General features: G+C 45.6%; 1 protein-coding gene across 2 annotated transcripts in view; it reads right to left on the bottom strand.

The window, feature by feature from the left end:
* ZNF185 (zinc finger protein 185 with LIM domain) overlaps positions 1–19,584 on the bottom strand; it is a 169,155-nt gene that overhangs the window by 17,869 nt on the left and 131,702 nt on the right. For both annotated transcript variants that reach the window (XM_075132340.1, XM_075132339.1), the window contains one exon: positions 15,147–15,260. In XM_075132340.1, coding sequence (XP_074988441.1) covers positions 15,147–15,260 — 114 coding nt within the window. The remainder of the gene's footprint in view (positions 1–15,146; positions 15,261–19,584) is intronic.

The following is a 19,584-nucleotide window of genomic DNA, read 5'->3' as shown; positions in this document are numbered from 1 at the left end:
ATTTCAAAGCACAAGGGAGCTGAATCAAGAGATTGTGAAGCTCTGAGAACCAGCACTGTCTCGACCACACTGTCATGATGAGAATTATTTTGGGGTGATCTTGCTTCTGTTTGAGAATAACCTGTAGGATGAATGAACCAGGGATGAGACCTGATCCCCATCACAAGAGAAAGGCATTGGTTAGTGAACCTGGCCTGGGAATCGCTCACGAGCAGATTTAATTACTTGTTGTCTTTCATTGTGAATAGGTCGACTGCTGGAATACCCCAGGTTTGAAAGATGGTCCTCAGCACACTGTTCTAGAAGAACCACTCAGGATTCTGGGAGGATCTCCTGTAAGTGAGTGGCAATGAGAGTAATGTCTTCCTTGATGCAAAAATCCCAGAGTCTCAGCACTTCTTGGCAATGCTGATTGGACCGTGCCCCTCCTTGTCGGTTTACACAGTATATTGCGGTTGTATTGTCGGTCAGTATCAGGACCAACAAGCCCTTGATGTGAGGGAGAAAAGCACAGCAAGCCTTTTGAACTGCTCAAAGTTCAAAGACATTGATATGAAGAGCTGCTTCTCATTCTGTCCATAATGCTTTGGTTTGTAAGTCCCCTAGATGTGCAGCCCACCCTATCAGAGAGGCATCTGTAATGATTGTCTGATTGTTAAGGAGCAAGAAAACAGTACACCTCCACATATGTGTTCTGATCCATTCAATCTAGAGACCATACAACCACAGGAAGAACCTGGACCAACTTGTCTAGGGGGTGTCTGGTTGACCGACTAACATCAGCCACCCTTGAAGGATGCTCAGGTGTAGCATGGCACAAAAGGTCACATAAGCATGTGGACTATTAGCATTAAACCTCCTTGGACAATGGTGGTAGGGTGAAAGTTGAGAGATAGGCACAACTGGTGAATGGTCTCAAATCTGTCTTGTGAGAGAAAAACCATCTAATTCATGGAATCAAGCAGGGCCCCAATGAACTTGATTTTCTGCATCAGGTTTAATGTGGATTTTCCTTTGTTCAGTATGAGTCCCAGACCATCAAAAAGATGGAAGTTCAACTGATGGAGACACAGGCTGACAGCCCAGCTCTTTCCTGAGTACCTGAGGAGTCCCAATGATGTTCTGAGTCCTTCTTTGCAGAAGGAGAAGAAGAAGAACCCTTCTTTGGCCTCAAATGGCTACAATCTCTGTGTGGGATCTCTTTTCAAAGATTCATAGATATTTAGGTCAGAAAGGACCATTATGATCATCTAGTCTGACCTCCTGCACAACGCAGGCCACAGAATTTCACCCACCACTCCTACAAAAAAAACCTCACACCTATATCTGTGCTATTGAAGTCCTCAAATCGTAGTTTAAAGACTTCAAGGAGCAGAGAATCCTCCAGCAAGTGACCCGTGCCCCATGCTACAGAGGAAGGTGAAAAACCTCCAGGACCTCTTCCAATCTGCCCTGGAGGAAAATTCCTTCCCGACCCCAAATATGGCAATCAGCTAAACCCTGAGCATATGGGCAAGATTCATCAGCCAGATACTACAGAAAATTCTTTCCTGGGTAACTCGGATCTCACCCCATCTAATAGCCCATCACAGGCCATTGGGCCTATTTACCATGAATATTTAATTACCAAAACCATGTTATCCCATCATACCAGCTCCTCCATAAACTTATTGAGTTTAATCTTAAAGTCAGATAGATCTTTTGCCCCCACTGCTTCCCTTGAAAGGCTATTCCAAAACTTCACTCCTCTGATGGTTAGAAACCTTCGTCTAATTTCTAGTCTAAATTTCCTAGTGGCCAGTTTATATCCATTTGTTCGTGTGTCCACATTGGTACTGAGCTTAAATAATTCCTCTCCCTCTCTGGTATTTATCCCTCTGATATATAAATAGAGAGCTATCATATTTCCCCTCAACCTTCTTTTAGTTAGGCTAAACAAGCCAAGCTCCCTGAGTCTCCTTTCATAAGACAAGTTTTCCTTCCTCGGATCATCCTAGTAGCCCTTCTCTGTACCTGTTCCAGTTTGAACTCATCCTTCTTAAACATGGAAGACCAGAACTGCACACAGTATTCCAGGTGAGGTCTCACCAGTGTCTTGTATAACGGTACTAAAACCTCCTTATCCCTACTGGAAATATCTCTCCTGATGCATCCCAAGACCATATTACCTTTTTTCACAGCCATATCACATTGGCGGCTCATAGTCATCCTATGATCAACCAATACTCCAAGGTCCTTTTCCTCCTCCGTTACTTCTAATTGATGCGTCCCTAGCTTATAACTAAAATTCTCGTTATTAATCCCTAAATGCATGACCTTACACTTCTCACTATTAAATTTCATCCTATTACTATTACTCCAGTTTACAAGGTCATCCAGATCCTCCTGTAGGGTATCCCTGTCCTTCTCTAAATTGGCAATACCTCCCAGCTTTGTATCATCCGCAAACTTTATTAGCACACTCCCACTTTTTGTGCCAAGGTCAGTAATAAAAAGATTAAATAAGATTGGTCCCAAAACCGATCCTTAAGGAACTCCACTCCAGCCTGACAATTCACCTTTCAGTAGGACCCGTTGTAGTCTCCCCTTTAACCAATTCCTTATCCACCTTTCAATTTTCCTATTGTTCCTCACCTTATCCAATTTAACTAATAATTCCCCATGTGGCACGGTATCAAACGCCTTACTAAAATCTAGGTAAATTAGATCCACTGCGTTTCCTTTGTCTAAAAAATCTGTTACTTTCTCAAAGAAGGAGATCAGGTTGGTTTGGCACGATCTACCTTTGTAAAACCATGTTGTATTTTGTCCCATTTACCATTGACTTCAATGTCCTTAACTACTTTCTCCTTCAAAATTTTTTCCAAGACCTTGGATACTACAGATGTCAAACTAACAGGCCTATAATTACCCGGATCACTTTTTTTCCCTTTCTTAAAAATAGGAACTATGTTAGCAATTCTCCAATCATACGGTACAACCCCTGAGTTTACAGATTCATTAAAAATTCTTGCTAATGGGCTTGCAATTTCTTGTGCCAATTCCTTTAATATTCTTGGATGAAGATTATCTGGGCCCCCCGATTTAGTCCCATTAAGCTGTTTGAGTTTCGCTTCTACCTCAAATATGGTAATGTCTACCTCCATATCCTCATTCCCATTTGTCATGCTACCATTACCCCTAAGATCCTCTTTAGTCTTATTAAAGACTGAGGCAAAGTATTTATATAGATATTGGGCCATGCCTAGATTATCCTTGACTTCCACTCCATCCTCAGTGTTTAGCGGTCCCACTTCTTCTTTCTTTGTTTTCTTCTTATTTATATGACTATAGAACCTTTTACTATTGGTTTTAATTCTCTTTGCAAGGTCCAACTCTACTTGACTTTTAGCCTGTCTCACTTTATCCCTCCATGTTCTGACCTCAATAAGGTAGCTTTCCTTGCTGATCCCTCCCTTCTTCCACTCCCTATATGCTTTCTGCTTTTTCTTAATCACCTCTCTGAGATGCTTGCTCATCCATCTTGGTCTACAACTCCTGCCTATGAATTTTTTCCCCTTACTTGGGATGCAGGCTTCCGATAGCTTCTGCAGCTTTGATTTAAAATAATCCCAGGCCTCCTCTACCTTTAGATCCATAAATTCTTCAGTCCAATCCACTTCCCTAACTAATTTCCTTAATTTTTGAAAGTCAGCCCTTTTGAAATCAAAAACCCTAGCTGCAGATTTATTTTTATTAATCCTTCCGTTCAGTTTGAACTGAATTAGCTCATGATCACTTGAGCCAAGATTATCCCCTACAACCATTTCTTCTATGAGGTCCTCACTACTTACCAAAACCAAATCTAAAATGGCATCCCCTCTAGTCGGTTCAGCAACTACTTGCTGAAGGAATCCATCAGCTATCGCATCTAGGAAAATCTGAGCCCTATTATTATTACTAGCACTCGTCCTCCAGTCTATATCTGGGAAGTTAAAGTCTCCCATGATCACACAGTTTCCATTAGTATTTACTTTATTAAAAACATTAAAAAGGGCTCTATCCATATCCAAATTAGATCCCGGCGGTCTATAGCACACCCCAAGCACTATCCCAGGGGAGGCTCTAATAGTTTTCTTCCCCAATTTAATTTTTGCCCAGACGGACTCAGTCATATCCATTTCATTGTTTCTTATTTCTTTACATTCCATCTCTTCATTGATATACAGTGCTATTCCACCACCTTTACCTTTATTTCGGTCTTTCCTGAACAGCACATACCCTTCAATACCTGTAGTCCAGTCATGACTACTATTCCACCATGTTTCTGTTATCCCTATAATATCTGGTTTCACTTCCTGCACCAGTAGCTCTAGTTCCTCCATTTTGTTACCTAGGCTCCTCGCATTAGTGTACAAAGATCTTAATTTTTGCTGTTTGGCCTCACTCACATTCTGTACTCTATTAGGCACGGTCATTTTACTACCAGTATAACCTATTAGACTTGTATCTACACTGCCCTTCCTCCTACCCACGGCTGTATCCACTCTTACTTCATTTTCTTTCCTCTCAATGCTAAATTCTGGCATGGAGATAACCTGGACATCTCCCAACCATCTCCCCCTAATTCCTAGTTTAAAGCTCTCTTAATCAGTTGTGCCAGCCTCCATCCTAGAAGTCTATTTCCTTCCCTACTCAGATGAAGTCCATCCCGAGAGAACTGTCCTCTATCCATGAATGCCTCCCAGTGGCCATACATCCCAAAGCCCTCCTTATAGCACCACTGCCTAAGCCATCTGTTGATAGTCATAATTTTGTCACACCTTTGTTGCCCTTCTCTAGGAACAGGCAGAATCCCACTAAAGATCACCTGAGCCTCAATTTCCTTAAGCGTCTTCCCCAGCCTAGCACAGTCTCCCTTAATACTTTCCAGCGAGAATCTAGCCGTATCATTTGTTCCCACATGAAGGATAATTAGGGGATTCTTTCCCGCTCCCTTTAGAATCCTTTTCAACCTCAGGGCTACATCCTGTATCTTAGCACCTGGAAGACAGCACACCCTCCTATTCTCTGGATCAGCTCTGGTTACAGGCCTATCTATTCTTCTCAGTAAAGAGTCCCCAGTCACATAGACCTGTCTTTTCCTAGTGACGGTGCTATTCTCCAGTCTATCCCCTGTTCCCTCTGGATGCAAGTTCTTTCCATTCCTATTCTCCCTTGTAATCCTCTTTAACCCATCTTGTATCCTCCTGGGGCTCATATTTGGTGTAATCTCCATTAACTCTTCCCCTTTTCCTATAGGACTAGCTGTTCTTCTCTTCTTCCTTGCTCTTCAACCTTCAGTGACTACCTACTGAGCCCCTTCTTCATTTTCCAGCTCTGCATACCTATTCTTAAACTCTATTTCTCCTTCACTAGCCCGTCTTTTCCTCTGCCTGGTTCTTTTAGTCATATGCTTCCACTGATCACTTTCCTCACCCAGCAGTCTCCCCTCAGAATTCCTCAGTCCTGCTTCCATCTGCAAGTCTGAGCTTTTCCCTTCAGATACCTCATGTCTTTGCTCCATAATCTGCTCAAACCCCTTCCTAAACTCTACCAGACTTTCCAGCTGCCTCTCCAAACCTCGGATCTTTTCCTCCATCAGCTCTATCAGACGGCATTTCATACAGACAAAACTCTTACCAGGTGCCCCCTCCAGGATCATGTACATACCACAGCTTCCACATCCAGTCATCTTCATTGTGTCTTCCGCTACATGGGTCACTCCCACTGCTACCTCTCATAGAATCATAGAATATAAGGGTTGGAAGGGACCCCAGAAGGTCATCTAGTCCAACCCCCTGCTCGAAGCAGGACCAATTCCCAGTTAAATCATCCCAGCCAGGGCTTTGTCAAGCCTGACCTTAAAAACCTCTAAGGAAGGAGATTCTACCACCTCCCTAGGTAACGCATTCCAGTGTTTCACCACCCTCTTAGTGAAAAAGTTTTTCCTAATATCCAATCTAAACCTCCCCCACTGCAACTTGAGACCATTACTCCTCGTTCTGTCATCTGCTACCATTGAGAACAGTCTAGAGCCATCCTCTTTGGAACCCCCTTTCAGGTAGTTGAAAGCAGCTATCAAATCCCCCCTCATTCTTCTCTTCTGCAGGCTAAACAATCCCAGCTCCCTCAGCCTCTCCTCATAACTCATGTGTTCCAGACCCCTAATCGTTTGGGGGTATCTGTCATTTGGGGGTATCTCTGTATCTGTCATTGCCTTCCCACCTAAATCCTGTTAATCTGGGAAACACAAACCACACCAAAACACCACCACCCACAGCAAAAAACAAGCACCACAAGACAAACTCCCCTTTCAAACTCCCGTTTATAGCTCTGTTTGCTAGCTCCTGTGCCGCTGCAGCTGTCTGTGCCATTGCCTGACTGGCTGCTACCTTTTAGGACCCCTAGTCAGAGAACCCTGCCCCCTAATCAGGGCTCAGCTTCTCTCCCAGCACAAAGCCCCTACAAGTCTCTACACATACAAATACTACCAATACAAAACCAAACACAAATACCCTCTCCTCCAACAGAACTCCCACTCAAACTCCCCTGTTTACAGCTCTGTTTGCTAGCCAATACAAGAAGGGTCGGAGTCCAGGGTTCTGTCAGTGACCACTGTAGCCTCCATAGTGGACTGTGAGTGTGGGCAACAGGATGTTCAGTTGAGGGGCCTGGGGCCCAGGCTGGTCTCACTGTCTACTCCATGAGGTGCAGATCTCTGGAAACCTGCCTGGTTTTCTTGAAAGAACAGCAGATACAGCACCTCGCTTTAATGTGCCAAGACCCAAAAAGCAGCACATGTGGGCAAGGGTGTGTGTCACAATTTGGGATAGACACCCTACTGATGGGCAGTGCATAAAGCCCGGCATGCCACAGGTGCCTAGCACTGAAAACATTACTAAATAACTAAAAACAAAATAAAAAATGAAAGGAAGTCTAAGCAGGAACTAACTACTAACTATTTCCAGGAAAGATAGAGAGCTAAACTAGAAGAGCAGTCAGTAATAAAAGCCATGAAGTAATCTGCACAGGGAGCTCTGACACAGGCGGTGAGAAGGAACTGTGGGGGTTGAGTCAGAGCAGCCCTTTTATAGCCTCGGGAGGGTCTACAAGGAGATGCAAAATGCGTGTGCCACCCCAATGAGTACTGGTGCAGAAAACTCTGCAGCTCTGGTGCTCTTGGCATGTACACATTGGAGTGGAATACACATGTGCAACCATTCGAAGAAGAAGAGGTATTTCAATATACAGAAATAGGACATAATGCTAACATTGTTCAGAAAGCAGCAATCACGGGGTTGGTCTACACTACAGACTTTGTCGGAATAACTACATCGCTCGGGGAAATCCACACCCATGAGCGACACAGTTATAGCAACCTACACCCCAGAGCAGACAGCGCTATGTTGGCAGGAAGGCTTCTCCTGTTGACAGAACTACCATTTCTCAAGGAGGTGAAGTACTTAGACTTTATCTACATTGCCAAGTTTTTTCACAAAAGGCAGCTTTTGGTGACGAAACATTGGAGGTGTACACACTGCAAAGTCAGTTTCGGTGATGGAACTCCTCAGTTTCAGCAACATAATAAAGCCACCTTGACAAGAGTCAGAAGGCTTTTTACACAAAAGTTTTATCACCAAATTGCCAGTGTTGAAACCATGCTTAATTTTGTCACTGTAATTTGCCTCCAGAAGGTGTCCCACAATGCCCATCCTGACCGCTCTGGTCAGCAGTTTCAACTCCATTGCCCTGCTGCCAAGTAAGCAACTGTCCACCCATCCCACTTTAAAGCCCTGGGAATTTTTAAAATTTCACTTCCTGTTTGCTCAGTGTGGAGAGCTCACATTGCATCTTCCCAGGTGTCCAAGGCGGCTCCAAGCAGCAAATGCTCTCCTGCTTGGAGCAATGTGGAGCTGCTCGATCTGCTCAGTATCTGGGCAGAGGAGGCAGAGAAGTCCCTGCTGCGCTCCAGCTGTAAGAATTATGCCAGATTGCGCGCAGCTTGCGTGAAAAGGGTTATGATTGGGACATGCAGAGCAAATATCAAGGAGCTGAGGCACGCGTACCAGAAGGTAAAGGAGGCAAACCGTTGCTCCAGTGCTGCGCTCCAGACCTGCCATTTTTATAAGGTGTTGGACACTATCCTCAGTGGCACCTCCACCTCCACCCCCAAGAGCCCAGTGGATACTTCGGCGGGTCTGGAGCCAGCAAAAGGTGGACATAACCCAGAGGAGGATGTCATGGATGAAGAGTTGGAGACAGAAGACAATGTGGAGCCCATGGAAGGGTCACTTAGTGCTGTGTCCAGTCAGGAGCTATTCTCCACTTCGGAGGTGTCTAGCCAGTCTCAGCAGTCGCTCTCCAGTGAGCAAGAAGCAGGAGAGGGGACCCCTGATAAATGGTTTTGCTTTGGGTAGTGCAGAGATGGGTTGAGGGCAGAGAAATGTGCAAGGCTGGCTCAGTTCCTATGAGCTGGACATCTCCCAGTGCATCTAGGCAGCACAGCAGAACAGGGTGTTGATGCACACCAAGATTTCATCAGAATCCTCAAGAGAGAACTCTAGGAAACTTTCCTGGAGGTACTTGGCAATCCTCTGCTGAAGGTTCCTTAGCAGAGCTGATTTGTTCCTTCCCCCATTGAGGGACATTTTCCTGCACCATTCTGCAATCACTTGAGGAGGGACCAAAGCGGCACACAGGAGAGCGGCATAGGGGACAGGATGGAAGCCACAAGCAAATAGCAGATGCACCCTTGCTTCCCTGGTTACCCTCAGCAGTGAGATGTCTGCTACAATGACTCCCACCTGTGGAAAAGGGTGGGACACCTTAGAATATTGTCCCCCGTCAAGTGCCCCGAGACCCTATAATAGTGCTTTTCTTCCATACCCTGGAGTAAACTCACCGTGCTTGGGATGTTTGCTGGCACGTGTGTCTAGGGTCAGCGAGAACGTCATTGGTATATTAGCAGCGGTATATTTTACTGAACTGTTTCAGTGCTGTATGTATACTTAACAATCATGCTTCTGTGTATTGTTCCTTGTGCTTCTCCAGATCTGTCCTTGAAAGACACCCCACACACACTGGCTGAGCATCTCAGATGGATAAGAAAGTATCCAAGATGGAGCAAGGAAGATATGTTCAGGGAGGTAGTGCAGCTCTCAGAAGCAGAGAAGAGAACGCAGGCAGTGTTGGGAAAGCAACAGGCAGGAAAGAAAAGAAAATGAGATGTACAATAGGGATGCAACAGAGAGGATGATAAAAGTTTTGGAGCAGCAAACCGACATGCTGCAGTCCCTCATGCTGCAGACTGAGCACATGTGTGCCCGCCCTCCCCTTCAGCACATTCAGAACTCTTTCCCATGCCCTCCCCAAACACCACACGCACATTCCTTTCAGATTTCTGTGAGTTCTCACTTTTCCATGCACTCCACCCCCACAGACACCTTCACAAATGATAGCTGGACTTATGCTCAGCTCTGAAAGTCAGCCCTACCCTGGTACCTCATTCCCATCCCTTCCCTCCAAGAATGTGTGTTTGTCTGTATGTGTGTGCTGTTGGGCTTTTTGTTTTTGTTTTAAAAGAAAAGTTCTTTGACAGATAAGCACTCTTTATTTGTTTCCATGCCAGTTATGTTAGCAAAAGGCATCAACAAATAAACAAGCTCTATAATCTTTTGTTTACATTGAATCCTTGGCCTGAACAATCACAAGTGCTTCCTAGCCTAGTAAAACTTGACTTCATTAAGCACTGCAGTCCCAAGCATAGTAACAAACATTACTCGTTCTCATTTTCAAAGCGTTGCTGCAAAGCCTCCCTGATTCAAATTGCCCCATGTTGTGCCCCTCTAATAGCCCTGGTATCTGACTGCTTAAAATCAGCAGCCAGGCAGTCTGCCTCAGCAGTCCACCGCTAAGCAAACTTTTTGCCCTTACCTTCACAAATATTATGCAACATGCTATGACCATGGAAATATTTTCCTCACTGAGGTCTAACCGTCCATAAAGGCATCACCAGTGCACCTTTAATCTGCCAAACGCACATTCCACAGTCATCCTGCATGTATTCAGCCTATTGTTGAACCTCTCCTTACTGCTATTTAGGTTTCCCGTGTATGGTTTCATGAGCCTGGCATTAAGGGATACACTGGGTCTCCCAGGATCACTATGGACATTTCAACATCCCCTATGGTGATCTTCTGGGCTGGAAAGAAAGCTTGCAGCTTTCTGTGAAGGCCGGTGTCCTGAAGATATGTCCATCATACACCTTTCTGGACCACTCCACGCTGATGTCAGTGAAACGGCCACGATGATTCACAAGCACCTGCAACACCATGGAGAAGTATTCCTTCCTATTGATGTACTCCATCACAAGGTGGTCCGGTGCCATAATTGGAATATGTATGCCATCTATCACCCCTCCACAGTTAGGGAAACCCATTTCTGCAAAGCCCTCCACTATTTAATGCACATTGCCAAGAGTCAGGGTCTTTTGCAGCAGAATGCGATTAACGGCCCTGCACATTTGCATTAATGCAGCCCCAATGGTTGACTTCCCCACTCCAAGCTGATTTGTGACTGACCAGTAGACCACACTGTGGTCGCCACACACTTCTCCACCATCAGGGCAGCTCTCATTTGGGTGTCCCTGCACTGCAGAGCTGGGGCAAGCTCAGCACACAGTTCCAGGAAGGTGGCTTTCCTCATCCGAAAGTTCTGCAACCACTGCTCGTCATCCCAGACCCGCATAATGATGCAATCCCACCACTCAGTGCTAGTTTCCCAAGCCCAAAAGTGACTTTCCACCGTGTTCAACTGTTCTGTGAATGCCCAAAGCAATCTAATGTTGGCCATATCCATGTCGGACAGCACGTTGAGCAACTGTGATTCCCATTGATTTTGGAGCTTCAACATGAACTTCACTGCCATTCACGATGTGCTAGTGATAGCTGGCAGAGCAGTCAAGAGTATCGGATCCATGGGACATTGAAAAATGCCATGAACTGAAGACAGAAACATATGGAATGCTGGGACGGAAAGCAACGCATTGTGGGACGTTGAGTTCAGATCCATGATGCACTGCGATCCCCTCCACCTTCCCGTAACACCTACTGGCAGAAGGTGGAGAGCTGAACTGTGGGATAGCTACTCACAATGAATTGCTCTCACTGTCGATGCCCGAGGTGTGGATATGCTATGCGGACAGCATATAACAGTGTGAACACACAACATTGATTTTCTTTAAATGCTTTTTGATCATTGACCAAACTCTCCATTAAATAGTTCTGCCACTGTAGACATAGCCTTTCACTGATGGGAGAAACTCTGTCACTGGCATAGGTAATGTTTTCACTAAGCATTACAGTGGCGCAGCTGCATCGCTGTATGTGTAGACAAGCCTGTGGTTAGCGATCCCGACTTCTCACTTTGCAAAGCTTGGTACATTTATTCTATGGCTCTACAACTCTCATATCTAGTCTCTCTGGTGCTGCTTCTCTCCTCATAACCTGGGTCAGATCTGCCCAACAACATCTACAGCACTTGGTACCTGAATCATTTTAGAGCGCAGTTCTGTGCACTGAGAAAAAATGGCAAAGCAGGGTGTGACAAAGTTCCTCCTCTTCCTTGGTGGGTCCTGTGCTTATTGGCGGATTTTCTCGCCTCAGAGGTTCACAGCAGCCCTCAGTAGGGCCACTTTCGTGGCTCAAACCTGCCGTTCACTCAGTTAGCCTCATCACTGGCCAGCATGGGGAAAAGAAGAACAATCCCCACAGTCTCTGCTGATCCACCTAGTGGATCGGGGCACAGGCCAGAGACCTTACCTTCTGGTGGAACCCACAGTCCAGTTCAACTCCTCCGGTATCAAGTAAGGAGTTGGGGGGATGGAGGGATGTGGGGAACCCGGGCCCGCCCTCTACTCCGGGTTCCAGCCCAGGGCCCTGTGGATTGCAGCTGTCTACCATGGCTCCTGTAACAGCTGCGTGACAGCTACAATTCCCTGGGCTACTTCCCAATGGCCTCCTCCCAACACCTTCTTTATTCTCACCACAGGACCTTCCTCCTGATGTGTGATAATGCTTGTACTTCTCAGTCTTCCAGTTGTACACCTTCTCACTCTCAGCTTCTTGCGCCTCTTGCTCCCAGCTCCTCGCACGCGCACCACAAACTGAAGTGAGCTCCTTTTTAAACCCAGGTGCCCTGATTAGCCTGCCTTAATTGATTCTAGCAGCTTCTTGATTGGCTGCAGGTGTTCTAATCAGCCTGTCTGCCTTAATTGTTTCCAGAAAGTTCCTGATTGTTCTGGAACCTTCCCTGTTACCTTACCCAGGGAAAAGGGACCTACTTAACCTGGGGCTAATATATCTTCCTTCTGTCACTCTCCTGTAGCCATCTGGCCTGACCCTGTCACAAGGGGTAGTCAATGATTGTTTCAACAGGGGCATTTAAAAGGTAGGGCAGAGCAAGTGACAAAGTGGTCACTTGTGTTTGACATGTGTCTTGTGTGTTTTTATCTTCCTCTCTCATTTCATTGGGTGGGACTGGGGAGGGAAGGTCTGATGGGGTGCCCACTCCGAACAAGGCCCAAAGGGGTAAATTAGGTCCATTAGCCTACGGGTCACATGTGGAGGAGAGCCAGGGAGTGCTAAGGCCTAGTTTGCTGATGAAGTCCAGCTGTGGGAGGAGCTGGCCAGGTTTATAAAGCCAGGAAGCTGGCAACAGAAGATGGGTCCAGGGAAGTTGTCTGCAGTCACTCCCTGGGAAAAGAGAGAGGTATTGGGGCATTAGAGAGTAGCCTACAGTTTGAGCTGGTATACCCAGAGAAGTGAGGGAACCAGAAGCTGTAGGAAGGAATCCAGGGAAGAAGCAACAAGGGCTGAAGGAAAGCAGACCACTGTTGCAGGTAAAGGGTCCCTGGACTGGAACCTGGAGTAGTGGGCTGGCCCAGGTTCCCCTGCCAGCCACTGGGGAAGTGACACCATCAGAACAGTGCTGGCGAAAACTGCCTGAGACTGTTTGTGTGCAAGGACTTTGGGAAACCCCCAGAAGGGGAAACCACATTGTAACCCAGCCAGATGTCTGAGTCACGAAGAGGAGGCTGCAGTTCCTGGAGTGAGAGGGGCTGCAGTGTGAGACAGGATGGATGAAGACATCGCCAGAGGATGGTGCAACGCCTGGCAGAGCTAATCCCCAGGATGGCCAGGAGGAGGCGCCACCTGCATTGAGTGAACCCCATCACAGAGGGGCAGGTTTCTCTCTTGCCCAACAGCCTGTGAATGGGTATAGCTCAAACATGAGTGAGTCCCTTAGAAACCTGAACAATCCCTCTTGCCTCATTCTGCATTTCCTTGTGATGAAGGGCAAGGATCTACATTTTGGGACTGTCGAGTGCATTCTCAGATACCTCGCACCCTAATTCCATTGGTTATTACTACCTACAGGTACAAAAGTGTGTATGTGTCTGCTCTCACACTGGAGACAACAGGACAACCCCCAACCATAACCAGGAACTAACACTCTCAAATCTGTTTTCAGTTTCCTCTTTCCCAAAACATCTGGCATCTCTTTGACATAATGACAGGTTTCAGAGTAACAGCCGTGTTAGTCTGTATTCGCAAAAAGAAAAGGAGTACTTGTGGCACCTTAGAGACTAACCAATTTATTTGAGCATGAGCTTTCGTGAGCTACAGCTCACTTCATCCGATGATGGTTAGTGTCTGTGCTAGTGATGGTGTTGTCTCTGGACTCAACAGTCCACATTTCTATGGAAAATAAAAATTCAAGTCAAGATTTCTGCCCATAAATGGAGTCACAGCCATAGAGTCACAGAATTTAAGGCCAGAAGGGACCACTAGATCATCTGGTCTGATCTCCTGTATGTCACAGGCCACCAGCACCACCCAGCATCCACACACTAAACCCAACAATCAAAATTAAACCAAAGTATAACAGCCCACATAAGAGTAAACTATTGTGTGCCATAGGCAGAGAGTAGGAGACACCAAGATGCACCAGAGCCCGATGCCTTTGTAATGGCAGGAAAATGATTATGTGAGATATAGCCAAATAGTCCTGGCATGTGACCCGGACCCACACACTGCAGAGGAAGGTGAAAACTCCCCAACATCACTGCCAATCTGCCTTGAGGGAAATTTCTTCCCAACCCCATGTATGGTGATCTGTTAGACCATGGCATGTGAGCAAAACCAGCTAGTCAAGCACCTGAGAGATAATTATCAGTGCCACCTCAGAGCATTGGCCCACTCCATCCAGTGTCCCATCTCCAGCTGTGGCCTACTCTGAAGGAAATCAAAAAATACCCAGAATACATTGGGGTAAAAAAATCCCTTCCTGACCCCTGCAGGTAACCATCTGAAGCCTGAAGCCTGAAATTTTAGGAACACTGGACATGAACCATAAGGGATCCCACCATCACAGGCAATCCCATCATACAACCTCACTCAAAAATTTGTCCACCTCTCTCTTAAAAACTAAGTGCTTACATTGGTAAATATATTCTTAGGTTGTGTATAAGCTTTGGGGCAAATTCCACCCCCAGTTATGCCCAATCAGTGCCACTGAAGCCAATGGAGTTGCAGGGGTGTAACTGAGGCTGAAATGTGGCCTTTCACATAACTGGTAGCTGGAAGATGAGGAAAGGGAATCAATCCCTAACTCAGGGTGGCCAAAGTGTAACTAGCAAGGCTACAAACTTCTAAAATGAGAGTCCTGTGGCTCCCATGATCTTTAATTTGGATGCATGGCCCAGAGACTACAAGTCCCAGCATTCCTTGCATATTGGGCCAGGTCTCCATAAGCAGATCCCACCTCCATATTTAAGTTGCAGGCCTCTGCATCCAGGTCCATTTTATGCACAGTGGGTGTGACCCTGGGGCTTCTGGCAAGAAGTCAGTGCAGCCCTTGGCTAGGCAATGTTTGGGTACCTCAGGCCTCATTAATGTGAGTGACGGATGATTTCGCCCCTACTCTCATAGAAAATGTACTGTTACCAATGTCAGGCAATGGAGTGAGTATTCCACAGACAGCATCAGCCAGGGAAAGGATTTAATTATCCTCGTGTGTGGAGAAACTTCAGTGTAAAACAGGGCATGAATTCCCTGTCTCCTTACTGTGCCGTGTTCTCGTCAGGCTCAGTGTGCTTTCTAGTGGTAGGAGGCTCAGATTGGGTAGTAGATATGTTCTCATTCTCAGCATCCTCAGTATTGCCCTTCAAGGGAGAAAGCCTAGGGGAGAAAATAGAGGTTTTCTTAAGAACATGTGAAAAATTAATATATTGGACTTGTGGAAATCTATTCCAAAGATGGGAACCATCAGGCTGAAAGCTGGAAAAATATTATGGTAGGCTTCAGCTTTTCAAAGTTGCCTCAGAGATTTGAATGTACAATTCCAACTGAAATGAGTGGGCATGAGGTGTTTAAATCCCCTAGCTGGCTTTGAAAATCTTAGCTAAAGGCCTGTTGTCTGTGAGAGTCACAGAGGGAAAATATTAGCCACTGGAGCATTTACTTCTGCCAGACGTAGGTTCCTTCCTGCTAGCATTGCTCTGATTCCCTCCACTGACACAAGCCCCACAGAAAAACACGCATATTGAACACAGAATCTAGGCAGTGTCCTTGAATGCCTGGATAACACTGAGTTACATCTCTGGGCCAAACTTCTGCTACTCACTAATATTCACTGCATCATACTGATGTAAATGGGTAGAGCTGGGTGAAATTTTTTGGGTGAAAAATGCGTATTTCGTGTCATGAGTGTTCTGAGCCTGATGAGTCATCAGAGATAATTCCCTGTGAGTCCTAAGGGCCCAGCCAATCCATAAGCAAGGGTCTGACCAGGTGACCCCGAGGCAGGTACATAGGTTCCTAATGGAAGCAGCCACCCAGGCGCTGCCTTCTAATTTTCCCGGAGAATGCTCAACCCCCAGTCAGCCCCATGCCCCTCCCCCACTCCACCCCTTGCCCCAGGGCCCCATCCCACCCCGCCTCTTCCCACCCCCACTCCACGCCCACCCCACCTCTTCTCTCCCAAGTGCAGTCTGTCCCCACTCCTCCTCCTCCTTCCCAGCACCTCCTACACGCAGCATGTAGAAGGCAGTGAAAGGGATGGGGAGGAGTTGATTGGCAGGGGCAGCCGGCAGGCAGGAGTAGGGAGGAGGGGAGCTGGCTGCCGGTGGGTGCTGAGCACCTGTTAATTTTTCACCATGGGTGCTCCAGCCCTGGAGCGCCCACAGAGTCAGCACCTATGGCAGCCACTTCAACCTGCCCAGTGTTACTACTTTTTTGGGATACTCCCAGCTGCCTGGTAGTTCTGAGAGACTGCTCCTCCCCTGTCCCTGCTCCAACCACAGCAAGTTGCCTGGCTGTCCTGACATTTGGTGACACTGAACTGTTGTGCTGATTTCACCAAACTGTTTGTTTTGGGGGGGAAATTCCAAAAAAATTGAAAGATTCTGTTTTTACATCTTGGAAAGGAAATGTTTTGACTTTTTAGTTTGAAAACATTCCTTCCCCCCTGTGACATTCTATGCCTTGGGAGAACCGTACTGTAACCCCCATATTCTTCATTTTCATATAATCGTGATCTCACATATAAAGCATGACTTGTAAGGTATCAGGGGAAAGGTTTGAATCTGCTGAAAGTCATTTCTCTATCCATATATGTGTATCATTAATTCATATGAAGTTATGAGAACTGTGTTGTATGGTGGTCACTAAAACCTGCTGTAAACTGGGAAATCAGCCAGATATTAGCTCCCCAGAGGCTAAGGAAAGTATTAGCTCCCAAGGAAAGTAATCAACGCCCGGGCAGGGTATCAAATAGCCCATCAACAGCCATTGTCCAGCAAGGGAGCTACAGTGCAATGACTCACCTGCATGAGGCCTCACCAGGGGAATTGCTCAACCTTGCTTGGAGAGACTCAGCAATGCCACACAGACATGCCTGGACTTGTGTTCTACAAGCACATGGACTGAGAGTATAAAACAGGCAGAGTGGACACATACTGGGCCCTTCTCCTGCCCCACCTATGCTGCAAGCAACCAAGACACTGAGAAGAAGACAAGACTCCAAGATAGGAGATTGGCCTAGGTTTAAGGAACAAACCTGTATATTAAGGACTACAATATCCAGTGGGGTGAAGTGAGCTGTAGCTCACAAAAGCTTATGCTCACATGAATTTGTTAGTCTGTAAGGTGCCACAAGTACTCCTTTTCTTTTCACTTAATCGAGTTGTTGCTCAGTCTAATTAGGTTGAGAGTTCAGACTGCGTGCTTATATTAATTTTATTCTGGTAACCACTCTGACTTGTTATGCTTTGACTTATAATCACTTAAAATCTATCTTTATAGTTAATAAATCTGTTTGCTTATTCTACCTGAAGCAGTGCGTTTGATTTGAAGTGTGTCAGAGACTCTCCTTGGGATAACAAGCCTGGGACACTGCAAGACTGGTATAACTGGACACTGCAAGACGGAGGTTCCTAGGGTTGTGTCTGGGACTGGAGATATTGGCTAGTGTGCATGAACAGTCCAGGAGTGGGGGTTCTCACTGCAGTGCAAGGTAAGGCTGGCTCCCAGAGTCAAGGATTGGAGTGACCTAGCAGACCACTGGTCCGGATAACACCAGAGGGGAACGTCACACCTCCCCACCCCAACTTTTCTAAATTGCCAGCAAATGGACAAATCCTTTATTTACCCAGCTCTGTTGATGGAGTGATGTGGTTTGTTACTCGGAGCAGAAACTGGCCTTTTGACTTTTCATTGGACAATGTCTGAACTTTCATCATCCAAATTGCTCTCCTGTGACATCAGAGTTGGGATTGCCTGGTGTTATGGCTCATGGTTTAGTCTAAAGCAAAGGGGTTAGAGAGAAATGCATTTCTGTGGTTTTGAGTGGGATAGGAATAAAATAAGATGGAGGAATTATTCAGCTGAGTAACTAACTTTGGTGTATGCATTGTTGTTGTAGCTACATTGGTCCCAGGATATAGAGAGACAAGGTGGGTGAGTTAATAAAAGATATTACCTCACCCACCTTGTCTAGCTAACTTTCTGTTAGTCCCACTGATTGATTACCCTCTGTGACACAGAGCCAGAAAGGGTTACACAACTAGCAGGCTAATTGACCCAGATTCAACCTTTAGAGACATTTTACTAGATAATGTTTGTGGTTTTGTGTGTTTACATACATATTGTTAGAGGTTAACAATATAACCAAACAGTTCCTGTCTATTGCTGTATTCTGTTAATTCAGAGATCAAAAGGAGATATTAACATTTAAATGAACTGTGAATGTAGTGATATCACTGTCTTGATTTCTCTTTTAAGTATATAGCAAACCACTTGCAAATGGTGGGAGATAAGCAATTGCCTTATGTTAATCCATGTAGCTAATTACCGAAGATGTTTAGGAAATAGGTTACTTCAAAAACACTATTGTTCGCCCAAGGACCTCATGCAGTCAAGACGCTGCTCAGAAAATGTATAAAAGCCTTTTGGGACCTGATCCTTTCATCTCAAATCTGCTTATGCTTCATCAGGGGAAGTTTGAGTCACAAGATTGAGATCTCCGCTTCCATTCCGGGTTACCCTGATATTGAACATTGGACTGAACCTATGGACTAATTCTAAAAGAACTCTTTGCAACTCTAAAGCTCACCATCTCTACTATGAAACTAACCTTAGAACTTTATTCATGTCTGTATGTATAATGATCTTTTAACCAATACTCTCTCTTTTCTTTTTATTAATAAATTTTAGTTTAGTTAATAAAATTTGGCTATAAGCATGTTTTGGGGTTAGATTTAAAATATTAATTGACCTGGAGGTAATGTGTCCATCCTTTGGGATTGGTAGAACTTTTATATGATGAACAAGATTTTCAATAATCCTCATCATATTTGACTTCGCTGTCTGGGTGAGAGCCCAAAGCCTGAGTTGCTTCAAGATAACTGTGTTATCGGCTTCTGGGTAACCAATATGTTATTATAAAAGCTGTTTTGTTGCTAGCTTCATGTATCTAAGCATTAGAATAACCACTGGTTTGGGGGCTTGTCTGCCCCATTCTTTATAGTTTGCTCTAAGTGAGTAATTTTGGCGTTGCCCCCCCGGGACCCTGGTCACACCAGTTTGTAGTAGTTTGTGGTTCTATTACTCTCATGTCTTATCTCTCTGGAGGCGCTTCTCTCTCCACACTCTGTGGCAGAGCTAACAAAGAAGGAGAAAACCCATTAACACAATATCTGAACCACCTGACGGCTAAGCTAAATGCACAAAGAAAGAGAAGTCGGTCAAGGTCTTGTGTCAATGGGGATCAATTTCAAAATTGTGCTCCAGGATGCCAAGCAACTGACATGGGGACTGATCCTGAAAAGAGCAGAACACCTCCCAAAATGACATGCATCTTCAGTTCCCATGAATTTTCAGTGGAAGTGCAGAGTAATGACTATTTCACAAGATGGGATCAGCACCTTGTAGGCACACGGCTCTAATCCTATTTTAGACACACATTTAGACACATAGCGCTCTAAGTCTGTGACCTTAGATTAAG

This window comes from Caretta caretta, chromosome 9 (genome assembly GCF_965140235.1).
Source record: "Caretta caretta isolate rCarCar2 chromosome 9, rCarCar1.hap1, whole genome shotgun sequence".
NCBI lineage: Eukaryota > Metazoa > Chordata > Testudines > Cheloniidae > Caretta > Caretta caretta.
The sequence above is the reverse complement of the archived record's forward strand: the minus strand, read 5'-3'. Positions and strand labels throughout refer to the sequence as shown.